General features: G+C 46.8%; 1 protein-coding gene and 1 long non-coding RNA gene across 3 annotated transcripts; one reads left to right on the forward strand and one right to left on the reverse strand.

Moving 5' to 3' along the window:
• Positions 1-10,658: 10,658 nt before the first annotated feature.
• On the reverse strand, positions 10,659-14,135 carry LOC125506457 (uncharacterized). Of its 2 annotated transcripts, none has more exons than XR_015599802.1 (5): positions 13,912-14,135; positions 12,606-12,711; positions 11,668-12,520; positions 11,505-11,586; positions 10,659-10,970 (listed from the first exon to the last, which is right to left on the reverse strand). It is a non-coding gene; the product is annotated as an uncharacterized LOC125506457 (long non-coding RNA). The 2 variants fall into 2 exon arrangements; XR_007282665.2 differs by having other exon boundaries at positions 10,660-10,970; positions 12,606-12,725.
• A 7,255-nt stretch (positions 14,136-21,390) lies between these two features.
• LOC147980578 (putative WRKY transcription factor 70) lies at positions 21,391-23,312 on the forward strand. Its single transcript, XM_087516918.1, has 3 exons — positions 21,391-21,677; positions 21,758-21,880; positions 22,643-23,312. The coding sequence occupies exons 1-3, from the start codon at positions 21,391-21,393 to the stop codon at positions 23,310-23,312; spliced, it is 1,080 nt and encodes a 359-aa protein (XP_087373044.1).
• Positions 23,313-26,803: the final 3,491 nt, after the last annotated feature.

Here is a 26,803-nt window from a genome sequence, read left to right on the forward strand (position 1 = left end):
GAGGGAGTCCTGGATTAGGGGGTGTTCGGGTAGCCGGACTATACCTTCAACCGGACTCCAGGACTATGAAGATACAAGATTGAACACTTCGTCCCGTGTCCGGATGGGACTTTCCTTGGCATGGAAGGCAAGCTTGGCGATGCGGATATTCAAGATCTCCTACCATTGTAACCGACTTTGTGTAACCCTAACCCTCTCTGGTGTCTATATAAACCGGAGGGTTTTAGTCCGTAGGACAAATTCATCATACAACAATCATACCATAGGCTAGCTTCTAGGGTTTAGCCTCCTTGATCTCGTGGTAGATCTACTCTTGTACTACCCATATCATCAATATTAATCAAGCACGACGTAGGGTTTTACCTCCATCAAGAGGGCCCGAACCTGGGTAAAACATCGTGTTCCTTGCCTCCTGTTACCATCCGGCCTAGACGCACAGTTCAGGACCCCCTACCCGAGATCCGCCGGTTTTGACACCGACATTGGTGCTTTCATTGAGAGTTCCTCTGTGCCGTCGCAATCAGGAAGGATGCCTCTTCCCGTCTTTAAAGACGGCACCGTTACTAAGGGAGCCTTGGCTGTCGGCCAAACTCTCCGGCTAGGCGGTTTTCTCATGACCGCCTGTTCGGCCGTTGCGCCGACGATGACCTCTCGGGTCATCAAAAGCAATCTTCACGTCAGCTCGGAACTCGTCGAGCAGTTAGATCCAATGGAGCTCTCTTCTGTAAACGAGCTCTTGGATCGCATCGCCGCCTTGGGGGTCACTACGGATTATGACCAGGTTGGGCTTAAACCCGATCTAAGAGAAATTAATTCTCCCCAAGTCACCCATCACGTTGCCGTGGTAGAGGCACAGTGCGGCGACTCTTCATCTATCTTAAGGACTAGCTACATCCGGATTCCCGATCCCTCCAAGCCGGACACCCGCGGAGGGGAGGATGTAACTCAAGACCTAAACTTAGAATCAGGCAACGGGCTAGATTCACTGGACAACATCCAAGAATCCAAACTTCAGAGTTCGGAAACTACTTGGCCTCTGAGTCTTAGATTGGGTGAAGTTCCAGATTTAATTCCACCCACCCACCCAAACATAAGCGATCTATCCCAAATCAGGCAAAAGCCCGAAGAAACAGTACATCATTACTGGGCGAGGTTCCTCCTGGTTATGAACAGGATAAAGGACTGCCGCGAGGAAGACGCAATCTCAATCTTCTGCAATAATTGCACGGATAAAGGAATCCTCAACGCCACAGGTCGTCGTGATCTTACACACTTCGCTGACTTGGCGTCCATAGTACAAAAGTACTGTGCGATGGAAAGCGACTGGAAAACCGAAGCTAAATTTTGGGACAATCCGGCCCTGAATAGAAACCTCGTCCGAAATAAAAGGGTGCATCGCCATCAGACACCCGGGTTAAAAACCAAAAAACCAAAACCCTCTACAGGGCATGGAACCGTACTGGAGGGATGGCTTAATGGACCCTGTAAAATTCATAGTACAGAGGACGCCACACCAACTCATAGCCTTAGAGCATGTTGGATACTCTGGCAGGTGGCCAAAAGGGGCGAAGATCACCTAATTCCGGAGGCCGCAGAAAGCCACCTCAGGGACTCCAGTACAGTCTTAACAGTCTTCGAGACTTTCGCATCAAATAATATGCGAAAAAGAATACTCCGCAGCCTCGCCGAAGTCTATCAAGTAGCAACAATAAACCCATGGAGTGACACGGCTATTACTTTTAATGCCAGTGATGAACCTAAATTCCGAACAGCTCAAGCACCAGCCGCATTGGTACTCAGTCCTGTAGTGGACGGGTTTCGCCTCACCAAGGTACTCATGGACGGAGGCAGCGAATTGAACCTCATTTATGAGGAAACCCTTCAAAAAATGGGAATAGACTGGAACCACATTGAGCGAAGCAGCACAACCTTTAGAGGAATAATCCCCAGTCGGGAAGCGCGCTGTGCAGGAAAAATCACACTAGATGTGGTGTTCGGCACGCCGGATAATTATAGGTCTGAAGAGGTCACATTCCAAGTGGCTCCGTTCAGTAGCGGATACCACGCTCTGCTGGGGCGGGAAGCATTTACAATCTTCCAAGCAATACCCCATTACGGGTACATGAAGCTCAAGATGCCCGGGCCGAACGGAATCATCACTCTCGCTAGTGATTCGGACATAGCACTCCGCGCCGAAAACAAGACAGCCGCATTGGCCCTTGAGGCACTGTCCGAAGCCCTAGTGGCTGAGGAACTAACTACACTGCGCTCCACGGTAAACAGGGACGATGTGATACTCGACAAAAGATCCAAGTCCACCTCCTTTAAACCAGCGGATGAAATAGTCAAATTCCAGGTCCATCCAACGGACCCCAATAAAACAGCTTCCATTGGGGCACAATTAAACCCCGATGTAGACGCCGCACTGCGAGAATTCGTACGGGAGAACTGGGACATTTTTGCCTGGCACCCTTCAGACATGCCAGGAATCCCACGTAGGCTGGCCGAACACAGCTTAAATATCCTAAAAGGATTCAAACCTGTCAAACAAGCCCTTCGGCGTTTCTCTGAGCCCAAGAGACAGGCAATGGGAGAGGAGCTAGCCAAACTATTGGAGGCCGGATTTATCAGAGATATAAAACATCCGGACTGGCTAGCAAGCTTGGTGATGGTACCAAAGAAGGACAAATCCTGGCGCCTGTGCGTTGACTTCAAAGACATTAACAAGGCTTTCCCAAAGGATCCCTTCCCCCTCCCCCGCATCGATCAAATTATCGATGCCACTGCAGGACACGATTCGTTGTGCTTCCTCGACGCATACTCCGGTTACCATCAAATCAAGATGGCCGAGTCAGACCAAGCCGCAACGGCATTCATCACCCCATACGGCCCATTCTGCTTCAACACAATGCCTTTCGGGCTCAAAAACGCCGGCGCAACATATCAGCGCATGATTCAGACATGTCTGGCAAACCAGATCGGCAAAACAGTAGAGGCATACGTGGATGATGTGGTCATAAAAACAAGACATGTCGAATCTCTAGTAGACGACTTGAGGCTTACATTTAACAACCTCCGAGCATATGACATCCAGCAAAATCCGGAAAAATGCGTTTTCGGCGTTCCAGCCGGAAAGCTCTTGGGCTTCATCGTATCCGGTAGAGGAATCGAAGCAAATCCAGCCAAGATCCGAGCTTTGTCACTAGATATCCCAAAGGACCTCAAACAAATACAAAAATTAACCGGATGCGTGGCGGCTCTAAGCCGCTTTATCTCTCGTTTGGGAGAAAAGGCGCTACCCCTCTACCGCCTCCTTCGGCGCATCGAACACTTCGAATGGACGGATGCCGCCACGGCCGGACTCGACGAAATAAAAGCCATATTGGCAACAAACCCTGTCCCGGCCGCGCCAAACATCGGCGAACCAATGCTATTGTACATTGCAGCAACCCATCAAGTTGTCAGCGCAGTACTCGTCGTCGAGCGGGAAACGGACCGACACAAATTCCACCTTCAAAAGCCGGTTTACTATGTGTCCACTGTCCTCACCACATGCAAATCACGGTACCCACATTATCAAAAGATTGCATATGCGGTATTCATGGCATCCCGGAAGCTACGACACTACTTTCAAGAGTGTTCAATCACCATCAGAAATACCACTCAACGATTTTATAAACAACCGTGACGCAACGGGCCGGATTGAAAAATGGTCCATCGAGCTCCTCCTGTTTGACATAACTTATAGTCCACGGCGAGCTATCAAGTCGCAAGTTTTGGCCGACTTCGTCGCAGAATGGACGGAGGCCGAACTCCCTAAAGAGTACGGCACATATTCAAACTGGATCATGCACTTCGACGGTTCCAAAATGTTGGCCGGACTAGGGGCCGGCGTCGTTTTGACGTCCCTCACAGGAGACACAGTTCAATATGTACTCCAGATTATGTACACGGACTCCAACAATGCAGCCGAATATGAGGCCCTTTTACATGGTCTCCGGATAGCAGTATCCATGGGCATTCAACGACTAGAGGTGCGCGGGGATTCGAACCTCGCGATATCCCAAATAAATGGAGACTTCGATGCCAAGGATCCAAAAATGGCAGCTTACCGCAACGCCGTCCTCAAAATGTCAGCTCGGTTTGAGGCGCTCGAATTTCACCATATAGCCCGAGAAAACAATCAGGCGGCAGACGTCCTAGCACGCATCGGCGCAAAACGCGATGCGGTCCCCCCCAACATCTTCCTGGAAAGGCTGTTCAAGCCATCCGTAGTATGGGAAGGGGAACATGGCAATATTAGCCCGGACCCAACCGCACTGTCCGACGCCGAACAATCTGACATAATCGGAGGCTCTGCCAATGAAATCACAACCTCAGCCCACGTACTAATGGCCGTTATCGCCCCATGGACAGAACCATTCCTAGCCTACCTTACTAGGCAGGAACTCCCAGAGGACCAAAACGAGGCACGCTGTATAGTGCGGCGATCTAAAGCCTATAAAGTCCATGAGGGAGAACTTTATAAGAAAAGCACTACCAGAGTCCTTCAAAGGTGCATCTCCGAAGAGGAAGGGCGGAACCTGCTGGCTGAAATTCATGCCAGACTCGATGGCCATCACGCCGCAGCCCTGTCCCTTGTAAGCAAGGCTTTCCGTATAGGCTTTTATTGGCCGACGCCCCGAGCGGACGCTCAGGACTTGGTCCAACGATGCGTCGGTTGCCAGCTTTTTGCAAACCAAAGCCATATGCCACCCACCGCCCTCCAAACTATCCCCATCACTTGGCCTTTCGCGGTCTGGGGGCTTGACATGGTGGGACCCCTTAAAGGCAGAACCCACAAGAAAAAATACTTACTGGTCATGGTGGATAAGTTCACCAAATGGATAGAAGCCAAGTCTGTTAAGACGGCCGAATCCGGACCTGTGATAGACTTTATATCCGGGGTCGTACACCGTTATGGCATCCCCCACAGCATCATCACCGATAACGGCACGAACTTTACGGCCGATGAGGTAAAACTCTGGTGCAAAAACATGGGCATCAAGCTCGATTATGCTTCCGTCTATCACCCACAAACTAACGGTCAGGTCGAACGTGCAAATGGTCTCATCATGAGCGGCATCAAACCCAGATTAGTGCGCTCCCTCAAGGAATCTAACACGCACTGGGTAGAGGAGCTCGACTCCGTACTCTGGGGGCTGCGGACCACGCCGAAGCGCACCACCGGATACACACCATTTTTTATGGTGTACGGCGCAGAGGCAGTCTTGCCCTGTGACATAATTCATGACTCACCTCGAGTGCGCATGTACGAAGAAAGGGAAGCCGAGCTCGATCGGCAGGACAATTTGGACGCCTTAGAGGAGGAGCGCGATGTGGCAAAAGCCCGTTCCGCATTCTATCAACAGCAGGCTCGAAGATATCAAAGCAGAGAAGTGTGGGCCAAAAACTACAACGTTGGTGATTTAGTTCTACGCCTGCCAGACAAGAAAAAGGACAATCTGAAGCCCAAGTGGGAAGGTCCCTTCATAATCGACCAAGTCCTGACTGGTGGAGCATACCGCCTGCGAGATGCGTCAGATAACCGACTCGAGCCGAACCCATGGAACGCAGCCCGTCTCCGAGGATTCTATGCCTAGCGCCGGACTCTGTGTTTGTCTCCTTCCTCTGTCCATTTTTTACATTTTCTGTCTTACATTTCTCTCCTTCCCCTCTTTTCTTTTATAGCCCTTAAAGGCTCCTCAAGTGACGTGCTACTCGCGCTCATTAAACCTGGGGGCTTCTTTAATAGAAGCTTATTTATACGGGCTTCACGCCCACCACATGTGTCAAACTTCCGCATGTACCTTTTCTTCACCATTATATGCATCGATATGACTTAAGTTTTGGCCAAGCTGGGTTGCCTGGCTCCTGTGCTTACCCCTATGTTCCCGATTGTTCGGCTAGGTGGTAAAGGGAGCACCTCTGCGATTGTTACTGCCGGATCAGCCAGATGTGTACCTCAGACTGGGTGAAGCCGAAAGCTAGCGTTCTTAAGGGAATATTCGGTCGGTGAACTAAAAGATGACCTTTTTTATTTACTTATATATATGCCCCCAGATGATTTTCCCGCGTTTGCAGTCCGGACATGCACTTTAGGGCATGCCTCCCAGAGAAAGGAACCCCTGACGGAACTATTCTCTCTGGAAGATGTTTCTTACTAACCATGTAATATAACATAACTAGTTGGGCACTTGTCTGATAAAGCACTAATGACCCCTACGCTTGGTCTCCATGCATACCCCGGTTCTTACATAACCGGTAGGGTATTCGGACACACTCCGGACCGTCAGGTCCTGAGGTTGAAGCGAAAAGGTCGGCAACGACAAACGATCTACAATCCGGCTAGAAGGCATTACACATGTCAATTAAAAATTACATAGTCACTCTGACTGATTGTATTCCTCTTCAATACCATCTAACAGGCTGTCTAACTTATAGTCCTACTGGGAATACTTTGCGGCCAATTCTACTTGGCCGTACACTAAGCTTACAGGGATCTCCTTCCCGTCAGGCCCCACAGGTCCGACCTCGGCCATGTGGTTTGGGTCAGACTTCGTGTACCGCGTCTTCACCATGGCCCAGGCCTCCCTAGCGCCTTGTCGGCAGGCCGATATCTTCCACAACCGGAAGCGCCGCCGAGCTCCCTTAAGCTTCTCTGAAAGCTCTCCAAGGCCCTCGGGCATGGAGTGGGAAGGCCATAAGGCTTGGGCAACGCCTCGCATCGCCTGACGAACTCGCTCGTGCGGTTGCGAGAGCTCGGGAAGATGGTCACCCGTAGAACCGGGCATCTCCTCTGCAGGACGACCCGTTAGCATACCTATAGACATTACTCTGTTAGTCGACTTCCTCGCCGAACTCTTCTCTTTCAAAGATTTGCTTAAGCACTTACTAAATATGCCGCGTCGAAGCCGTTGATTCTCCTTAGTAGAGTCCGACAGCTGGCCACGAACATCTTTAAGCTCAACGTCCAGCTTGGTGTTGGCATCCTGAAGATCATTCTTCTCCCGCCTCACCCTTGTCAGCATACTCTCACCGGCCTTTAGCCGGCGTAAGAGTTGTTGCCTCTCCGGATCCAGTCCGGCGCCATCTGCAATATGATTTGTCAGATTTACACCCACGCCGCACTTTGCAAAATACTAATCTTTCGAAGTATATCTTACCAGAGGGGGTCTCTTTGGGCTCCCCTGCCGCGGCTAGTGCGGCCTCCAGTTGGGCTTTGCACTCTTCCAGCTCCTGGGACAGTACGGTATTCTTCTCTGTAAGAACCTGCATAAAAAATGATCCTTAAATCAGTTACTCTAACTGTTTCAAGTCTCGGGGGCTACTGGTATATATATATATTTACCAAAATTTTCTTACCCGTATGTCTTTTACATATTGCTCCGTGGCTCTGGCTAGACCATTTTGAGCGGCACGGAGGTAGGCATCTCCCGAATTGAAGGCATCTAATGCCTCTTGGGAGAAACAAGTGTCGCAGAGAACTGTCCGGCGACGCCTGTGGTTCATGGCACTCTCCACCTCGGAATTGGTGGCAGACAGCCTGTCCGCATCCTCTGTCGGAGGAGCGTCCGGTGCGCGCCTTGTGTTCGCTTCCGCTTCCGGGCTAGGCGTTGGAGCCTGGCTGGTGGAGGCACGATTGGCAACCTCTCCGGATATAGTCCGGCGAGGTCTCTTCGTCATGAAGATAGCACGAACGTTAATATGCCCTGAAGGAATAACACCAGGGAAAAAGAGGGTGCGCTATACCTTTGCACCGACGTCTATGTCCGGACTACATTCCTTTTTACCCCACGGGGCCCTGCGGCCCCTCGTTGGCTAGCCGCTGCAGGTTCGGCCTCCCGCCTCGGAAACCTCCCCTGCAAAACACGGTCGTTGTCAGGAAAACTGAAATGCGTGAGAATGTATTCCTTCTCAAGGGGATGAGACTCCGCTCTCTGTTACCTGGGAGGCCGGGATTAACCCTGGGTAATCAGCCGTAATGGCCACCAAGGTATTGTCCTTGCTTAGCTGATGAAACACCCCGTCAATCAGCTCCACCGATATGTCCAGATCCTCTTCGGAGTCCGGATCGAGGGACCGTTCCGGATCCTCGAGCTGTGGGGGACGGCTGTTTATATCCTTTACTTCCTGACGCAGTTCCTGCGTTGAAATCGTTAGACTACATATTTAATCATGGGAATATAAAACGGATGGGTAAGCACAATTGTCCACTTACCCAACTCGGAGGGTTGTACATAGTAAATCCGCCTTGCGGGTTGACGCGGAGGAATTCCTCCTCTTCTCCCTTGTACAAAGAGGATAAGATCTTTACTAGAGCGGCAGCTGAGGCTGGCCCCTTACGACCGTAACGGGTGGCGTCATCCTCCCCGTTAAAATCCCACATGGGGTGGCCTCTATATTGAAGCGGCTGCACCCCCCGCATAATGCATACGGCCATGACTCCAATCATGGTTAGTCCGGAATGATCAAATAGTCTTATCCGACCCATCAGGAGAAGGACGTCCCTGTCGCCTTCTCTCTGAGAGCTCCACGGACGCCAGCTTAGGCGTTTCTTTAAGGGAGCACTATTGAATTCGGGGAGACCGACCCGGATAGGATCCGGCAGTGGGACATCATCTATATAAAACCATTCCGAAGGCCAGTCCTCGGATGCCTTCTTTGGGGTTCCGGATAGATATCTGGTCCCGGCGATACGCCACACTTCGGCTCCGCCCACTTGATATATAGACCCCTCTTGAGAGCGGGGCACCAAGCAGAATAACCTCTTCCACAACGCGAAATGAGCCTCAACACCCAAGAATAGCTCGCAAAGGGCGACGAAGCCCGCGATATGCAATATAGAGGCGAGTGTGAGATTGTGCAGCTGGAGGCCGTAGAACTCCAGAAGCCCACGGAGAAATGGATGAATTGGAAATCCAAGTCCTCTTATTAGATAAGGGACGAGGCACACCCGCTCTCCTTTGGAGGGATTGGGGGTGCTCTCCGCTTGCTCTCCACCATTATAGGTGGCGAGTCCGGCTCGGACCGGGACCATATAGGCCTGAGGGAGAAATCCCTTGACCTGAAGCGACACTAGCTCGCTGTGCGGGATGGAGCACCTCTCCCAGTCTCCAGGTTTAGGACTGGAAGGGCGAGGGGAGGAGCCGCGACGGCTGGCCATGTTGGAATGGACCTTTGTTGGAGGCGCTCTGATGATTACTCGCGGGGAGAAGAAGGTGTGGTTTGGATCTGAATCCCCATCCCATTAAATAGGCGGCTCGTTTATGCGGCTAGGGGTGTGAATGTAAAAACACCCCGACTTTTCGCATTTGTTTGACACGTGGAAGATGGCCATTATTGGCGTGGAAGCCAAGGTGCGCTACATTACGAAAATCGGACATTATTTAGCAGGTACACGGAATTTGGAGAAGAACCCGCCTTGCAATGCCGAAGACAATCTGCGCGCCGGACTCGTCGCCATTGAAGCCTGGTTCGGGGGCTACTGAGGGAGTCCTAGATTAGGGGGTGTTCGGGTAGCCGGACTATACCTTCAGCCGGACTCCAGGACTATGAAGATACAAGATTGAACAGTTCGTCCCGTGTCCGGATGGGACTTTCCTTGGCGTGGAAGGCAAGCTTGGCGATGCGGATATTCAAGATCTCCTACCATTGTAACCGACTTTGTGTAACCCTAACCCTCTCCGGTGTCTATATAAACCGGAGGGTTTTAGTCCGTAGGACAACTTCATCATACAACAATCATACCATAGGCTAGCTTCTAGGGTTTAGCCTCCTTGATCTCGTGGTAGATCTACTCTTGTACTACCCATATCATCAATATTAATCAAGCAGGACGTAGGGTTTTACCTCCATCAAGAGGGCCCGAACCTGGGTAAAACATCGTGTTCCTTGCCTCCTGTTACTATCCGGCCTAGATGCACAGTTCGGGACCCCCTACCCGAGATCCACCGGTTTTGACACCGACATTAACTATTCATAGAAATAAGATGGACCTTCTTTTCTGAGAGCCCATCTGAAAGGAATCTCAAAGTTAAGCGTGCTTGGCTTGGGGCTATTTAAGGATGGATGGTTGACTAGGAAGTTGATCCACTACAAGAAATATATCAACTTGTGACCTTGACTATTGGTCATTATTTTTCATTTGCGACCTTTTTGTGACTAAAAACAGAAGGTCAAAAGCTGGCGGTCGTAAACTAAAATTAACGACCTTCTCTGTGAGAAGGTACAGAGAAGGTCGTAGACGTTTACGACCAAAACATGCCTATTGTTTTGTTTTGGTCACTAGCAGCCTCCTCAGGCCATGTAGGCATCCGACGTGGCAATCTGATGTGGCACAAGAATCAGCCCGGTCCAACTCGATTTTCTACATGGACCTAGCCCAACAATTCGGCCTTTTTAATGTATTTTTTTCATGTGCTTTTATTAGCTACATGGGTCTGACCCAGTAGTTCGGCCCATGTATTTGTTTAGGCAAGCCCTTTTAATATATGTATTTTATGTTAATTTTGGTTAGCTACATGGGCCTGGCCTACAATTTGGCCTTTTTATTTTCTAGCGCACAACATTTTGTAGTAAATTTATTTTTTATTTCCAGCTTTTTTCCCAGCTCCAATTTACAGATGGGTCCCAAATGTCAGATTTTTCACAGCTTATTAATAAGCAATATATATGTATATATCAAATAGACAGAAGAGAGAAAGCATATGAAAATCTTCAAATAACAGCTAAAATAAGTTTATTACAATATGCTATACAGAACAGAACACGTGAAACTACATACAGTCATTCACATCACAACAACCAGTTTCCATACACTCATTCACATCACATCAACCATTTTAACCATCAAATCTTGCATACCCAGGAACTTCCGCTTATGTGCAGACCTACAGGAAGGGCATCTCTCCAGCATCATCTCTCGTAACCTAAAAGAAGGAACATAAACCATCATCAGAATTTGCAACTTTTTGTCATGCCAAAATATTAATACTTGTTTAAAACAAAGGATTGATGGAAAAAATTATTTCCATAGCCGTTTGTTGGATACTGATGGTAGTTTGAGTAGGTAGGCCGAATAGTTCAATGTGTTCAACAACCAGGTGCATTTTTCTCTACAGCCAAACTAGGTATATAGTTCAAAGTCTGTTAAGCATGTGACACAAAACATTTTTTGTATTTCAGCATGATAGACCATAAACATAACTTGCTAATTACAGGTTTACTAACTATAGGTCCTGTTATCGGCAACCAAAAGCATTAGGCGATGAAGAACAGTATATTTGCAATGCAATTCGTTAGCCAACCACCAATATGATAGTCCATGTGGGTATTACATCAGGGACAAGCCAACAGATAAGTACATATGACAAGAAACAAAAACAAAGAGGTCGTACAACACATGGCACGTGCATATCTCCATGACACCAACCAAGCAAGGAATGTACAAACAAGAAGCGCACCTTCAGCGTCTCATCATCGGTCATGATAGGTGTGCTGGTAGGTGGTTGACGAGCCTCCCTTCTTGTCATGCTTGGTCATGATCTGGATAGCGAAAAGAGGGAGGTTAGGAACATCACAATGACAGTACTGAGATCACTCAAGCAATCCTAATGATGCATGAACCTCACAATGTTGCCAACAAGGCAAGAACTTCCTTGATCTTATCCTTGATGTTCTCTAGCTCCAGGTTGTTTCGCTGCAGCTCAATATTTGATGCCGTGTGTGTACATGCATCAGGGCATACATACAATGTTCAAGTTAATATTCTCAGCAAACTATGATGTAACCAAAATAATTACTTTAGGACTTAGGATAAAATTGAGCTTAGACATGAAACTTTACAGCGCTCATTTCAACCATGTTAGATAAACTTGAGGTAAATTAGCAATAAGGATATTGGTTACAAGCTAGGTGAAGTGCAAACAAAGTCCTATTATATTGATGTATCCCAACTTGTTTAAACTAGAGCAGATCGTTCAACTTGTGCAATCTAGCAGTCTAAAAAGAGAGAAGTATGTTCATTCTCAGTTACACATTAACTAGAACAAAAATGAGAGACATTAATTAGAAAAGAAATAAGAGACACTAATATAAGCAAGAACTTTCAACAAGTACACATTAATTATTACATAGCATCTCTAGCACTGTTGTTTTTTGCATATTAAAACCAGTAGTTGTCCGCTATGAAGCATCACTCATTGACCAACATTAGTATGTCAGCTAGCAGAATCCTCATGTACTAACTTAGACAAATTTGACATACTAATGCTAGAGAAAATAATTGTTTGCACATCATCGTCCAGGACCTCCTACATGATCATTTCACTCTAATCTCCTACCTGACTAAACTAACAAGTGCTCAGATTACCGACAAAAACAAGTGGCAGTAGCTCAAAAAGTGGTAGTAGCTCAAAAACAAGCAAAACATCTGTCCAGGTGACCCGTTCGGAGTAGCGCGTAGTAGAGCACCTGCACCCTGCATCCACGCACATACGAATCAGTCAACGAGTCCATCAATAAGAAAGGGGTCGAGATTTCAATGTGGGGAGGAAGCAGCTGACCGTCCAAAGAAGACAGGCCAGTTATAGATGCAGAGTTAGGCACACTCGATTGTCGATGCCATCGCTGTTGCCGCCGCCCGGATCGGGGTGTCATGGAGGAAGCGATCTGAAGCATAAAAACTGAGCAAAATTAAAAGCATCAGTCGCTAGAAGCATGTAGGCAATAGTACTGGATAATATTTAGACCAAAAGACATTTTATATTTTTAGACAGAGGGAGTATTACATAGTTCAGCAAACCCATGTCAAATTAATCTAAAAAATGAATTACTAAACCTGCCTGACTAAATCAAACTCAAACCAATGCATCAATCGACACTAGCAGTAGTACACTGAAGAAATCGACACTGAACGGAGGCAATTAATATGTACAGCTAGCACCCATTTGCCTATATTCTGCACTTGAATTCAAACCAATCACTCTATTTCAGAAGATGCGACGATTGTGGAAACAGTGGCACTGAAATATCTGTAACGAAACTATGACTAATGTAACACAATAGGACACAACGTTCAAATGTGCTGCCATGCATTTAACGCGTTGATGCAGCACATATAGTCTCACCACGATACTAAAAGCCCAGAGCAACTTTGAGTTACTGGGTAGCAAGTGGAACCAAGGTTGGTTTTGGTCTGAATTATCATACAAAGTTGTGATGGTTTCAGAATTCAGATGTGTGGTTCCATAGTCCCTCTGAAAAATTAACTTACACAATGTGCATGCCCCACTAATTTTGTGTGGCATCAACATCACAACCCTATCAATTCACAGATTGCCTAACTGTAGCACTATAGCACATTATCCCATCCAGAGTATAATTATCAGATTACTGGAAGTGATATATGTCAGCCTGTGGAGTGTGGACTGATAGAATGACATTATCTGATTGCCATGTTGTTATATAATAGATACACCTAGCCGAGGAGCTATCCGGAAACTATTGCCGTGACAGCAATTTCGACCCCAACTGACGCTGACCGTGCTCTGTGCAAGGAGGTAATCTAAAAGATCGATCGCTCACTCCCTAGTTTGCGCCAATCACCCCCATTCACAAATCACAGTCAAGCACCTATTTGAACCGAACCTGAAAAGGAGGAGAGGAAAAGGAAACTATGACTCGAGCACAAAATTGTGAATGCACACACACTGGTGAAGAAACTAAAACTGCAGAACCATCCATTATTCTTATATACACAACTCAAACACAAATCTGTGGCTAGGTAGCCACGTATTCATAGGCGACTCGAGTAATTCGATGAAGAATTCCATACGGGGAGCCGGAGAGGAGAGGCGCTTGGATGGGTACCTTGGGTAAGGGAACATGCCGAGGATGTAGCCCTTGGGCCTGGAGGCGTCCGGGGTGCGGAACGTGCGGTGCTCCTCCCAGCGCGCCTGCCACCTCGGCTCGATCTCGTCGTACGGGTACGCCCGCCTCGCCCACACCTTACCCCCACGCCGGCGCCGGTGCAGCAATGGCAGGAATGAGTGCGGCGCGGCGAGAGGAGCGCACGGCGCTGGTGGGCCGCGGCGACCGCGGGGGGGGGGGGGGGGGGGGGGGGGGGGGGGGGGGAAGGGGGGCGTGCGGAGCTGGAGTGGCGGGTGCGGCGTGAGAGCCATCAGGGGTTGGGGACGCGCGCACCGGATCCGAACTGATGGGAGGAAGGAGCGGAGCGGAGCAAGCGTGAGAGGATACGGTGCCGGCCATGGAGCACAGAGCGGCGCGACCGAGCGCTAGGATGGATCTGGGGATCGAGGGGAGAGGTAGAGGGAGAGGGTGGGTCAGCGGTGGGGGTGGAAGGGGGGTTGCCATGGTGTCGATCTAGGGTTTCGGCGTGGAGAGAAGGAGAGGGTGGAGTGGAAGGCGGAGGTCGCCGGCGGGGCTGGGGCTGGGTTTGGGGGAGTGGAGATCGGCGGCGGGGCCGGGTTTGGGGTTGCGGGAGAGGAGAGGATGGATCTGGGGGACCGAGGGGAGGGGGAGTGGGTGAGTGGGGGTGGCGGCGGGCGGGGGTCGGGGGGAGGGTGCGTGGGTGGGTTAGGGTTTTTGATTCTTTGGAGAAGCTCCACCGTTGGATGGATGTGTGATGGATGGCTCAGATTGCGTCCAATTTGGTGATCCGCATGAAAGCGGTTCCTCACGTCTCATTGGCCGGCTATCTCGCACTTGAATTTCAAAATTTTGAACCCAAAACTTTGAATTTTTTTAAACATAACAATGACATAGTTTGTCAAAATGATCTCGTTTTTTTCATAAGTGTGCATCTTAGAATGGCAAACGATGCCATAGTTCGACGGCTTTCATTTTCTTTGCACAAAAAGATGATTTTCTATTTTTCGAGTGCATAAAAAGTTTTTTTTTGAAGAAGCTACCAAATATTTGTTCCAAAATAGCACAACTCCATTTTTCAAAAATATTAGACTAGATTTTATGTAAAATTGACCAAATAGTTACATGTCAAAAGCTTTTGATCCACCTCTTATAAAAAAACAAATTTCACCCCATTCAGTAGGAAGCGGGGGAAAATTTGAATGAAAATTTGTTCAAATGATTTTGCATTGTGCACAAAGGTGCATCTTTTAATTCCAAACAATGTTTCGTAAGGAAGTTTACACTTTCTTTGCACAGAAAATTCATTTTCCATTTTACGAGTGCCCGAAATGAGTTTTTTTGTGAACGACCTACCATATATTTGTTGCAAAATTAGACCAAATCATTTTTCTAAAATACTAGGCCATATTTGATTCACAATCGTGGTGAAAAAGACAAATTTCCGCCGATTCAGTAGGAAGCGGGTCAAATTTGAACTGTAGCCGCCTCATAGTTTGCTATTTATTTTTTCCAAAAATCATTTATAGGTACATAAGTATCTCTTTAATCAGATAAACATCAAAAGTTTTCCAAGATTCAACCACTAGTTAGGAACGGTCAAGCCCGCCTTTTTGACCGCATTTTGAAACGGGCATAAAAAATTCAAATAAAATCAAAAAATGGAAAACCTTCGCATTGTGTCATTATATGTGACCAAGTTTCCAGAAAAAATAATAAACTTGTAATACGGCAATTATTTTAAAAAAGTGTTATCAGAAATGAGCTATCATGCGTGAAGATTCATGGCTTTCAAGTCAAATGATCAAACTTATGGCCACATTCATGGCATAGTTTGTTCAAATGATCTAATATCATGCACAAGGGTGCATCTTGGAATTACAAACAAAGTTTCCTAAGGGACTTTTTATTTTCTTTGCACGGAAAATTCATTTTCCATTTTCCGAGTGCCCGAATTGAGTCTTTTTTGTGAAGGACCTACCATATATTTGTTATAAAATTGGACCAAATCATTTTTCTAAAATACTAGGCTATATTTGATTCACAATTGACCAAATGGTTAGGTGTCGATCCACCTCTGGTGAAAAAGACAAATTCTCACCGATTCAGTAGGAAGCGGGTCAAATTTGAACTGCAGCTACCTCATAGTTTGCTCTTTATTTTTTCAAAAAATCATTTCTAGATACATAAGTATCTATTTAATCAGAGAAACATCAAAAGTTTTCCAAGATTCAACCACTAGCTAGGAACGGTCAAACCCGTCGTTTTCATCGCATTTCGAAACGGACATAAAAAATTCAAAAAAAAATCAAAAAATTGGGAAACCTTCGCATTGTGTCATTATATGTGACCAAGTTTCTAGAAAAAATAACAAACTTGTAATACGGCAATTATTTTTAAAAAAATGTTCTCAGAAATGAGGTATCATGCGTGAAGATTCAGGGCTTTCAAGCCAAATGATCAAACTTATGGCCACATTCATGGCATAGTTTGTTCAAATGATCTCATATTGTGCACAAGGGTGCATCTTAGAATTCCAAACAATGTTGCCTAAGGGAGTTTTCATTTTTCTTTGCACGAAAAATTCATTTTCCATTTTTTGAATGCCCAAAATGAGTTTTTTTGTGAAGGAACTACCATATATTTGTTGCAAAATTTTATCAAATCATTTTTATAAAATATTAGGCCATATTTAATGCATAATTTACAAAATGGTTTGGTGTCAAAAGTTTTGATCCACCACTTGTGAAAAAGACAAATTTCTGCCGATTCATTAGGAAGCGGGTCAATTTTGAACTGCATCTACCTTATTGTTTGCTCTTTATTTTTTCCAAAAATCATTTCTAGTTACATAAGTATCTATTTAATCATAAATACATGGTTTGGTGGCGATACGTCGAGGTTTGGATGTGGCCCAGGGCCCCACCTCCAAAGTGCGTAAACTCGCATGCCCGCCGCGTGGTCACCGCATGACCTTGGCGTTGACATGCGTTCTGGGAGGCCTAGGCATGTCTAGTGGGTTGGGCACTCCCCAGGTAGGTGCTAGGAATAAAATTACAACAGAAGAATCTCACGAGGAGACTGACCTATGCTCAAAGATGAATTAGCAGCCAAGTGTTTGATTAGTAGTACGGGAAATGCACATGGCCAATGGGCGTGAGTTTTGGCTGAGGATGATCATCTACTAAGGAGAATGTCTTCACAAATTTTTAGCTCAAAAGGAGGATCCTAGGTGGTACTTGCTTTGCAAAGTACCACGCTGGACGAAAAAATGAATGTTGAAGCTGGGCTCAAAATAATGAATGGATTGAGCTGAAATTTGGTGGAGGATGGTTATTTGGGCATAGGAAATCATTTTAGAAAATTGATACCATTTGGACATGCCAAAGTAGTACTTCCTTCACAATGCTCTTCTATGGACAGAAACTTAGGAAAACTAGTGAGAGAGATTGGATGAATGAAATGATCTCAAAATTGGTGTAGGTAAGTTACATAGGTATGGTCATGCGCTGGTAAATTTTCAGATCATTTGGGTAAGCCTAGCCAGTACTTACTTCACAAATCTTCTCTCGAGGTAGAAACTTTGGAAATTTCCTGAGAAAGATTTACTAGGAAAATTGAGCTGAATATTATCATGTGGAAATGATTTTGGTATGGAAGAGTGCCCAAAAAATTTGAGGGTAATAGGAGGGGTCTAGATAACACTTGCTTTGCAACATGCCAATTTGGCCATAAAATATAAATTGAACATGGGCTCACATAGATGATTTGACTGAGCTAAAATTTGGAGGAGGGTGATAATTTGGGCATATGAAGGAACTGTAAAAATTTCATGTCATTTCGATATATAAAAAAGGTACTTCCTTCACAATGCTTCTAGGTGGACAAAAACTTTGGAAATTTGCCGAGGAAGATTTGCTAGGCAAATGGAGCTGAATTTTGTCATGCGGTAATTATTTGGATAGGAAAGAGTGCCCAAAAAATCCAAGGGCAATCAAGAATATATAAATAGCACTTCCTTCATAAAGTGTTGTTGTGAACAGAATAAGAAAATGAATATTGTTGAATTAGTTTTGAACTAGGCAAGGAAGGATTTTTACATATTTGATGAAGATATGACCCAAAGAATTTATGAGATTGTTTTGGGAATTTTGGGAATGGCAGAAATATAGGTTGCTTCATAACCTAGGGCAAAAACCGCCACATGGACATGACACATAGGCAAAACTGATGAGGTCGCGCCTAGTCATAGCAACCCACCACAATTTACAAGGTTATGACCATCTATATTAGTCATGATCAGCTAGAAGTAAGGCAGCAGACCAGTGCTATCTGCTTTATGACCATTTCGTGTAAGGAAATTACGACCTTTCTGACCAAAATGGTCGTTATAGTTTAGGGTTTGGAGCCCCCCGAACAGCTTTTGACCAATTGGTCTAAAATGGTCATAGATCTATGACCAATTCTTACAGGGTCACTGACAGAAGGTCACTAGTTGACATATTTCTTGTAATGTCTCAGTTGCGCACTAGTGGGGACAAAATGCACAGAAAAGAGTAGTGTTGGTCTGTAGGACCAGTCTAAATCCAGATGTAACACCCAGGAATCGGTGGGTTTGGCCGAGGCGTTACACCTTTGTGAATCTCTACCACCATAGCGAGGCGGCCCAAGGAGGAGGGGTGGGGGGCATGGGGCACCCATGTGGGCCCATAGGGCTCCTCCCATGCCGTGATTTGGCAGGTGCCTTAGGTCCCACATTTCTTGTACCGACGCATTTTATTTTATTTTGATTTATAACTTTGTAATTTTTTGGAAACATAGACACGAAGATAGAAAAACTGGCTTTTATTACACTCTACTAATATCTTAGTCCAAAGATCATAAATAGTACTTTCTCTGTATTTAATACTCTCTCCGTTTATTTGATCTGCATATTAGGTTTAACTGAAGTCAAACTTCATAAAGTTTGACCAAGTATATAGAAAAATAATATAAACATATACCATAACATATCTATATGATGTGAAAGTAGATTCAATATTAAATTTAATGGTATTGATTTGTTATTGTATATGTTAATATTTTTGTTTATAAACATTGTCAAAATTTACAAAGATTAAGTTTGATCAAAGCTAATACACAGACTAAATAAAAACAGAGGAAGTATACGGAGTTTGACACTGGACTCTAAAAACACCTTATAAAATGAACTCTAAAAACATCTTATAAAATGTTACAGAGGGAGCACACGTTATGACAAGAAATATAGCATGAAAATGATCCAGCTCTCATATGCAAAAATAAAATAAAAATGTAGCACTAATGGTGACATATTCTTGCATATCTCATAATTAAAGGGCATTGTCGTCTGATAAAAATGGCAATCCAAGGGCAGAGGTCACCCTCTTTGACTGTCAGACGATCGAGCAGCTTCTTCTTGTTAGGTAGTCAACTTCGCATCGGGCATTAGCTCTGGAGCCGTACCATAATCCTGCAGGATAAAAATCATAATCTGCCTGGTCTCCTCTTGACCCGCTCCGCGCAGTGTATCCTAGGGCGTCCCTGTCCGACGTCTCTTCCGGGAGTCACCGTAGTACATCAATGCACACGCTTCCGCGGTCTATGTTTATTGCAGGTTCTGGAACAACTCGCACTACCTGTATCAACCTTGCATCACACTATACATACATGAGACGACGTGTTGACACGACCGGAGTCCGGAGGCAGATCCCGAACATTTCTAGTATAGAAAGCAACACCAGTCAACCTTCCTAATAATTTTTCTTGTACGTACCTGCATATACCATATGCCACAAGACGCACCCGTCAACCTATATCAAGGACGAAGAAAATCAATCTGTGGGCCCGCTTGTCAGATCGTGGACCAGCAAAATCGAATAATGCCCCTACCCTTGACAATTATGATCAGCGTAAACATATCTCTGAACGTGAACAGAGTTTGGCACGAAGGTGAATGTAATACAATGTCTTCGCCTACGAGCATCGCCAACGGTTTTCATATCCGTAAAATCTTTGGTTTAGGGGAAGTTGGACAAAAGAAGCACAAGTGATCCCAAAATAAACGCGGTTTTTTTTAAGAATTTGGTGTAATCCGCCCAACTTCCTAAATATTTTAGAGATGACCCTTCCCACAAAATGCCACAGCAGCGTGCCGTCGCCATACGCACTGCGTCGCTGGGCAGCATCTGCCGCTGCGCCGCCATCGCTGACCACCGCTGGCCGCTGCCGTCGACCACCATCTTCTGCTCTCTACGCCGCTGATGAAACCCGGTGCCGGTGTCGCGTTACCGCAAAAAATCACTTTTAGAGATTTTTTTTGGAAACTTAGAAAAGACCTCACCTGTGAACTTCCCCTTAGGTTATATGGGCACCCCTTAAACCACTTTTACGATGAGTTAACTCACAGTAATTGTTGGGGACGCCATAGTCTGCTCCGGTGAATTAACTCACAGTAATTGGTGGAGATGGTCTAACCTAGACACCATAGTCTGCTTTGGAGAGAGAGAAAGAGAGAGTGATCCAGCGATGTCTCTTAGTAGGAATAATATCTTTTAAGTTCTATCCTTGTTTTAATGGTGCGTCTAGCATCGTCGAAGGACGTGTGGAAGCGTGTCTTCGTCAGATCTCGCGGGATTGATCGGTGCTAGTCTTTGGTGGATATGTTTGGATCCGATCTTCATTCATCTTCGTTTGAGTGTTTACAAGTTTGATCCTTCTGATCGACGACTTTCATCGTCGGTGATGATTGTTGCTTAGGTGCGCTGGTCCTATGAGGTCTTAGCACGATGAATTCTTGACTGTCTACTATAACAAGGTTTGTCCGGCTCCAATGAGGGAGGGGCGATGAAGGAGGCGCGCCTTCGACTTGCTCCAGTGCTTGTAGTCGTCGCTAGACGGTCCACGAACATGATTGTAATATTTATTACCTCTGTTGTTGTTTGTACTGCCATGACTAAAGCCCAATAGATTGAAAGATTCTTGGAATTTTTTTTAAAAAAATTTGAACACAGTATAGACGCAAGTGCTCATACATACGCGCATACACTCACTCCTATAAACGCGCACACGCATACCCTACCACTATGAGCGAACGTCTCCTTTCACTAAAAGCGCATCGTGGACTTGAACCCTGGTGGGCTCGGATACCACTGTCCCTCTAACTATCCCATCACAGGTTGATTCGTTATTTTATTTTAGAATTGCCTGGTAAAGGTTGGATTCTTTTAATACACCGTCTCTGGACGTGGATAAAGAAGATGAAATGGAACCTCTAAACGATTACGTAGTTGGCTGACGGCAGAGGAGCGTCCGTCTATAAAACTAGCTCCACCAATATCGGTAGGTACTCCACAAACTGACAACCTCCTAACAGAGTGGCTACATCTCAGCTCAAGAAAATCCACTCTCTTGCTGTAACCTCCTGCAACTCACGAGATCAGGATGGCATTTCAGCAAGAGGCCGTAGGAAAGCTGTGGGAGGAGCTCGGCCGCGGCTACAATCTCAGCGCCAAGCTTCTGGCTTTGCTCAGCCAACCCAGCCACCTCCTCGATAGCCATTGCCAGGAGATGGCTGTGGCCATAAGCCAACAGCTTTCTCAGGTGTTCAGGGCGTCTCTGTCGATGTTCAACCCCGGCAACAGTGGTAGGATGGTGGAAGGCAGGGCGACAGCGCCCGAGGCTGCGATCATGGAGGGTAGCATCAGCCAGGCCACTCCGGCGATCATCAGGTGCACTACTGATTTACTAACACTGATCCATCTCGATTAGCACTGCTTCCTTACTCTGTTGTTTCCATGAACCAATTTAGTGGGGAAGAGGTTACTCCCCCAAGAATAGGTAAAGAAGAGGAGATTACAGCCGAGCCTTACAAGGATGGTTACAAATGGAAAAAATATGGGCAAAAGAACATTAAGAACAGGAAGTTTGCAAGGTGAAGTTGTTTTCTTGATGCGAGTTCTCCTATTTATCCGCAAATATCATGCATGGTACTTACCGCAACTGTAGCCAAATCACAGAGCCATTTACTTTTTTGTTTAAGTACATCACTAACAAGAACTAATACAAATTAATGGAGCACATACATTGTTGGACGAATAGTATATAAGTGTTTGAGCAATGGTTATGTTTACAAACATAAGGACTTTCCACACGTTAAGACTATGAGATACATTTTCAATACATATGAAAACGTGTCGGAGTGAGTGACCACGAGTAGCCTTATTTTCAATACATATGGATTTGCTTACCCGGAATAAGTATATGTAGCAAATGAACATGCATGCATGTGCCTTATTTTCGGCCTCGCCCGCTAGCTAGACTGGCCACCTACGTCCTAGGAGCTGCAACATGGTGCCCAAGCCACCTCAGAGTAATGAATTTGCTAGTCTGCCAATCTGAGTGAGTACAATGGAATCTAAACTCAGCGAGCAAGTTGCATGAATCGCTTTCAGGAACGAATGACATGCATGCGCCATGCCAACGACTTGCCAAAAACGTCAAGATAGCTAATTAAGCTCGTGAACAGCGTACCGGTGTCCAAAAAAGGATGGTACATGTAGATACAGTACAATAATTTTGATTGGGACCAGGCAATAATTACATCCTCGTCGTCAGTTCCTCACATTCGTGTACCCGTACGTTCTTTGCGTGGCCCAGCTGATCGACCGACTCTCTACCTGTATATGCAATGCAGGTTGTACTTCCGATGCATGCATAGCCATGAGCGCGGCTGCAGGGCGAAGAAGCAGGTGCAGCAGCAGGATAGCAGCATCGGCAGTCCTCCATTGTACAAGGTCATTTACCTGAACGAGCACACATGCCACCAAGCGTTTCCCAACGTGAACATCACCAATGCAAATGTACCCGCGACGAGCACTACGACAAGGAACGGCGCCGACTTTGATCATGCACGCCGCCACCTCCACGTCGGCGGGAACGGCGAGTTAGAGGACAGAATCATGACCTCGACCTTCAGCACGGTCATCGGCGGAGCTGCCCCTGCTGCTCCGTCGTTGTCGCCCTTGCAGTCGCCGCCTCCCGTGGAAGCGAGCCCGAGCGATCCGGCGTCGTACGACACGGGTGGCGGACAGTCGCCGAGCCTGCTGGACTTGAGCATGTGCCTCGACGAGACGATGATGGACGAGATGTATTTCTCGTGCGGTTCGCCATTTCGTCCGGTCGAGGCACCCGCAGCTCCATGGTCGTTGTCGTCCTTGCCACCGCCGCCGCCGCCGCCCATAGAAGCGAGCTCGATTGATCCGGCGGCGTACATGCCGTCCCGCGGTGGACACTCACTGAGCCTGGACGCGATGACGATGGCGGAGATTTTTCTCTGGAGCAGCCCGCTATTTTCTCCACGTTGACGCAGCTGCAGCGCAGCCAATCAGCCACGGCGCCCAACGGTGTCGCCGGCCGGTTCATGGACACAGCGTCAGCATGGCCAGAGTACAAGCGAGCAGTGAGTGGTACAAGCAAAACATACAGTAATTAGTGATTAGTCACATGGAAGGGACGTGCATCTCCGTGTGAAAGTTAGTCGTAATATGCAGTGAGTTCAGATACAGATCTTTGTTCAGACGCACGGCTTAAACGGCGACTCATAGTCTGTGACTAGCTCGTAAGTAGCTAGCTAGCTAGGGTGTCCTGCTTTACTTTAGTGATGAAAACTTTACTTTCGTGATGAAACTTGATGTTGATGAATTCAACTTGTGAGAATTGAGCTGTATGCCTGTAGCTAGCATGCAGTTTGGGTCCACCGCCTGTGTCCACATCGTGGGATTTCGAGGAACATTCGCCATAGTTCGGTACTGTTTAATGTTGATACAGTTCGATACTGTTGATTATAAGTTTGGTTATAGTATATTCTAGTTGTGTGCGTCATTTTCAATTTTTTCGACAACGGAATATATCAATACCAAAATGATGTCAATTACACCCGGCCTCTTCAATGATATAATATCCAAAGCAAGTCTAGACATCACGAGTGCACACAACCAAAATATAAAAGAAGAAAAAGGAAAACAAAGGTCCCGTCGAAAGAAAGAGAGGCTTGCAGCAGCAAGAGCACCACCAATGGGGGCAACACCTAGACTCCGAAAAAGATTCTTAAAAAACGACACCTTCGAAAGAGAGATGCTACACTTACGTAACGATTGTTACGTATCTTACGTAGGATCCGACGTGGTAGTTTTCTATTGGGCCTTATTTGGGGACACGGGCCCACCCAGAAATTTAGGGGGCGGTTTAGTTAGGGTGAAGTGGATTACGTAAGGTTTCGTAAATCATCACATAGGTGTAGCATTATTGCCTTTAGAAAGGTTATAGCGCACAAACACCATCGTCGTTCGGTCTAACCATCATAGTCAGATCCTGTGTTTTCATCCTGGAGAAGGTCAAATTTCCAAACAATGCATTCCACAAGGAAATGACTAGGAAGCCGCCATTGCCAGGTAAAAGACCTAGGGTTTTCACCTCGGAAACTGAGACCGCCAAGAACGAAGTCTGCCAGTGTCACCGCCACATTCGTCGAGATTACTGCTGCAAAACTCCAATCGTCTCACATGCAAACTTCTTCCGAAATCTCCCATGAAGTCTTCTTGTTACATCACCGCCATTACCAAGAAGTCTCACACAATATAAGTGTGTAGAAACTCTGGCCTTCGACCCATCTTGAAATACCCACCTCCGTTAATCCTTGGCAGATGAGGTGGGTAATGCGATGTGGTGGCGCAGCTGCTTGTACCTCGTCACGTTGATCCGTGCGCAGCGCCGAAGATCTCGGGTAATGGCCAGACAACGGTACTAGACAAGGAACATTAGGGGGCAGCCATGGATGGCATCACGCCCCTCGCCTCACTGTGTACGACCGGAGCTGGAGGGGAGCACGCCTCGCTAGATTGTGACCGAACGCCGTTGTACACGTCGTGATCGGTGCCACGATCTTGTCCATGTTGTCTCGGCAGATCAAATCAGATCAACAACGAATGTAGGGATATGAGAATGAGCAAGGGCGAGAGAAAAAAGGAAGGAAAAACTGAGGACGACCTCCTCGGGCGGCAACAAGGGTAGGGAAGGAGGTGAGGGAGGGGCCGCCAGCGAGTGGAGATTGGGTTCCCTCGTGTCGCCCGATTGAGGACGATGCGGGGTACGTGTTGGGGAATGTAGCAGAATTTTAAAATTTTCTACGCATCACCAAGATCAATCTATGGAGTCATCTAGCAACGAGGGAGAGGGGAGTGCATCATACCCTTGTAGATCGCGAGCGGAAGCGTTCAAGAGAACGAGGTTGATGGAGTCGTACTCGTCGTGATCCCACTACTAGGAAAAGGGCTAAAGATAATATGGACACTAATGGCGCATCACGTATGTGGTGCGCCATTGCTATATAGGAATGGCGCACCACATACAGGTGCCAGGGGCTAGGGAGGCGCCAGGGGCTAGGGTGCGGCTGCCCTCCCTCCCCCCACTATATATAGGACCCCTAGGGGGGCGCCGGCCCTAGGAGATGGGATCTCCAAAGGGGGGCGGCGGCCAAGGGGGGTGGAGTGCCCCCCAAGCCAAGTGGGGTGCCCCCACCCCTAGGGTTTCCAACCCTAGGCGCAGGGTGAGGCCCAAGGGGGGGCGCACCAGCCCACTAGGGGCTGGTTCCCCTCCCACTTCAGCCCATGGGGCCCTCCGGGATAGGTGGCCCCACCCAGTGGACCCCCGGGACCCTTTCGGTGGTCCTGGTACAATACCGATTACCCCCGAAACTTTCCCGATGGCCGAAACTTGACTTCCCATATATAAATCTTCACCTCCGGACCATTCCGGAACTCCTCGTGACGTCCGGGATCTCATCCGGGACTCCGAACAACTTTCAGGTTACCGTATACTAATATCTCAACAACCCTAGCGTCACCGAACCTTAAGTGTGTAGAGCCTACGGGTTCGGGAGACACGCAGACATGACCGAGACGACTCTCCGGTCAATAACCAACAGCGGGATCTGGATACCCATGTTGGCTCCCACATGCTCCTTGATGATCTCATCGGATGAACCACGATGTCGAGGATTCAATCAATCCCGTATACAATTCCCTTTGTTAATCGGTACGTTACTTGCCCGAGACTCGATCGTCGGTATCCCAATACCTCGTTCAATCTCGTTGCCGGCAAGTCACTTTACTCGTACCGTAATGCATGATCCCGTGATCAACCACTTGGTCACATTAAGCTCATTATGATGATGCATTACTGAGTGGGCCCAGAGATACCTCTCCGTCATACGGAGTGACAAATCCCAGTCTCGATTCGTGCCAACCCAACAGACACTTTCGGAGATACCCGTAGTGCACCTTTATAGTCACCCAGTTATGTTGTGACGTTTGGCACACCCAAAGCACTCCTACGGTATCCTGGAGTTGCACAATCTCATGGCCTAAGGAAATGATACTTGACATTCGGAAAAGCTTTAGCAAACGAACTACACGATCTTTGAGCTATGCTTAGGATTGGGTCTTGTCCATCACATTATTCTCCTAATGATGTGATCCTGTTATCAATGACATCTAATGTCCATAGTCAGGAAACCATGACCATCTTTTGATCAACGAGCTAGTCAACTAGAGGCTCACTAGGGACGTGTTGTGGTCTATGTATTCACACATGTATTACGATTTCTGGATAACACAATTATAGCATGAACAATAGACAATTATCATGAACAAGGAAATATAATAATAACCATTTTATTATTGCCTCTAGGGCATATTTCCAACAGTACGCATCATTTTCATTCCGGTCTTAATATTCTTTGTCATGGCTTTTTTTAGAGAAACTAGACAGTGCGTGACCGAGTGTTTGATGAAGGCTA

Source organism: Triticum urartu, chromosome 3A (genome assembly GCF_056163025.1).
Source record: "Triticum urartu cultivar PI428250 chromosome 3A, HENAU_Tu73, whole genome shotgun sequence".
Taxonomy (NCBI): Eukaryota; Viridiplantae; Streptophyta; class Magnoliopsida; order Poales; family Poaceae; genus Triticum; species Triticum urartu.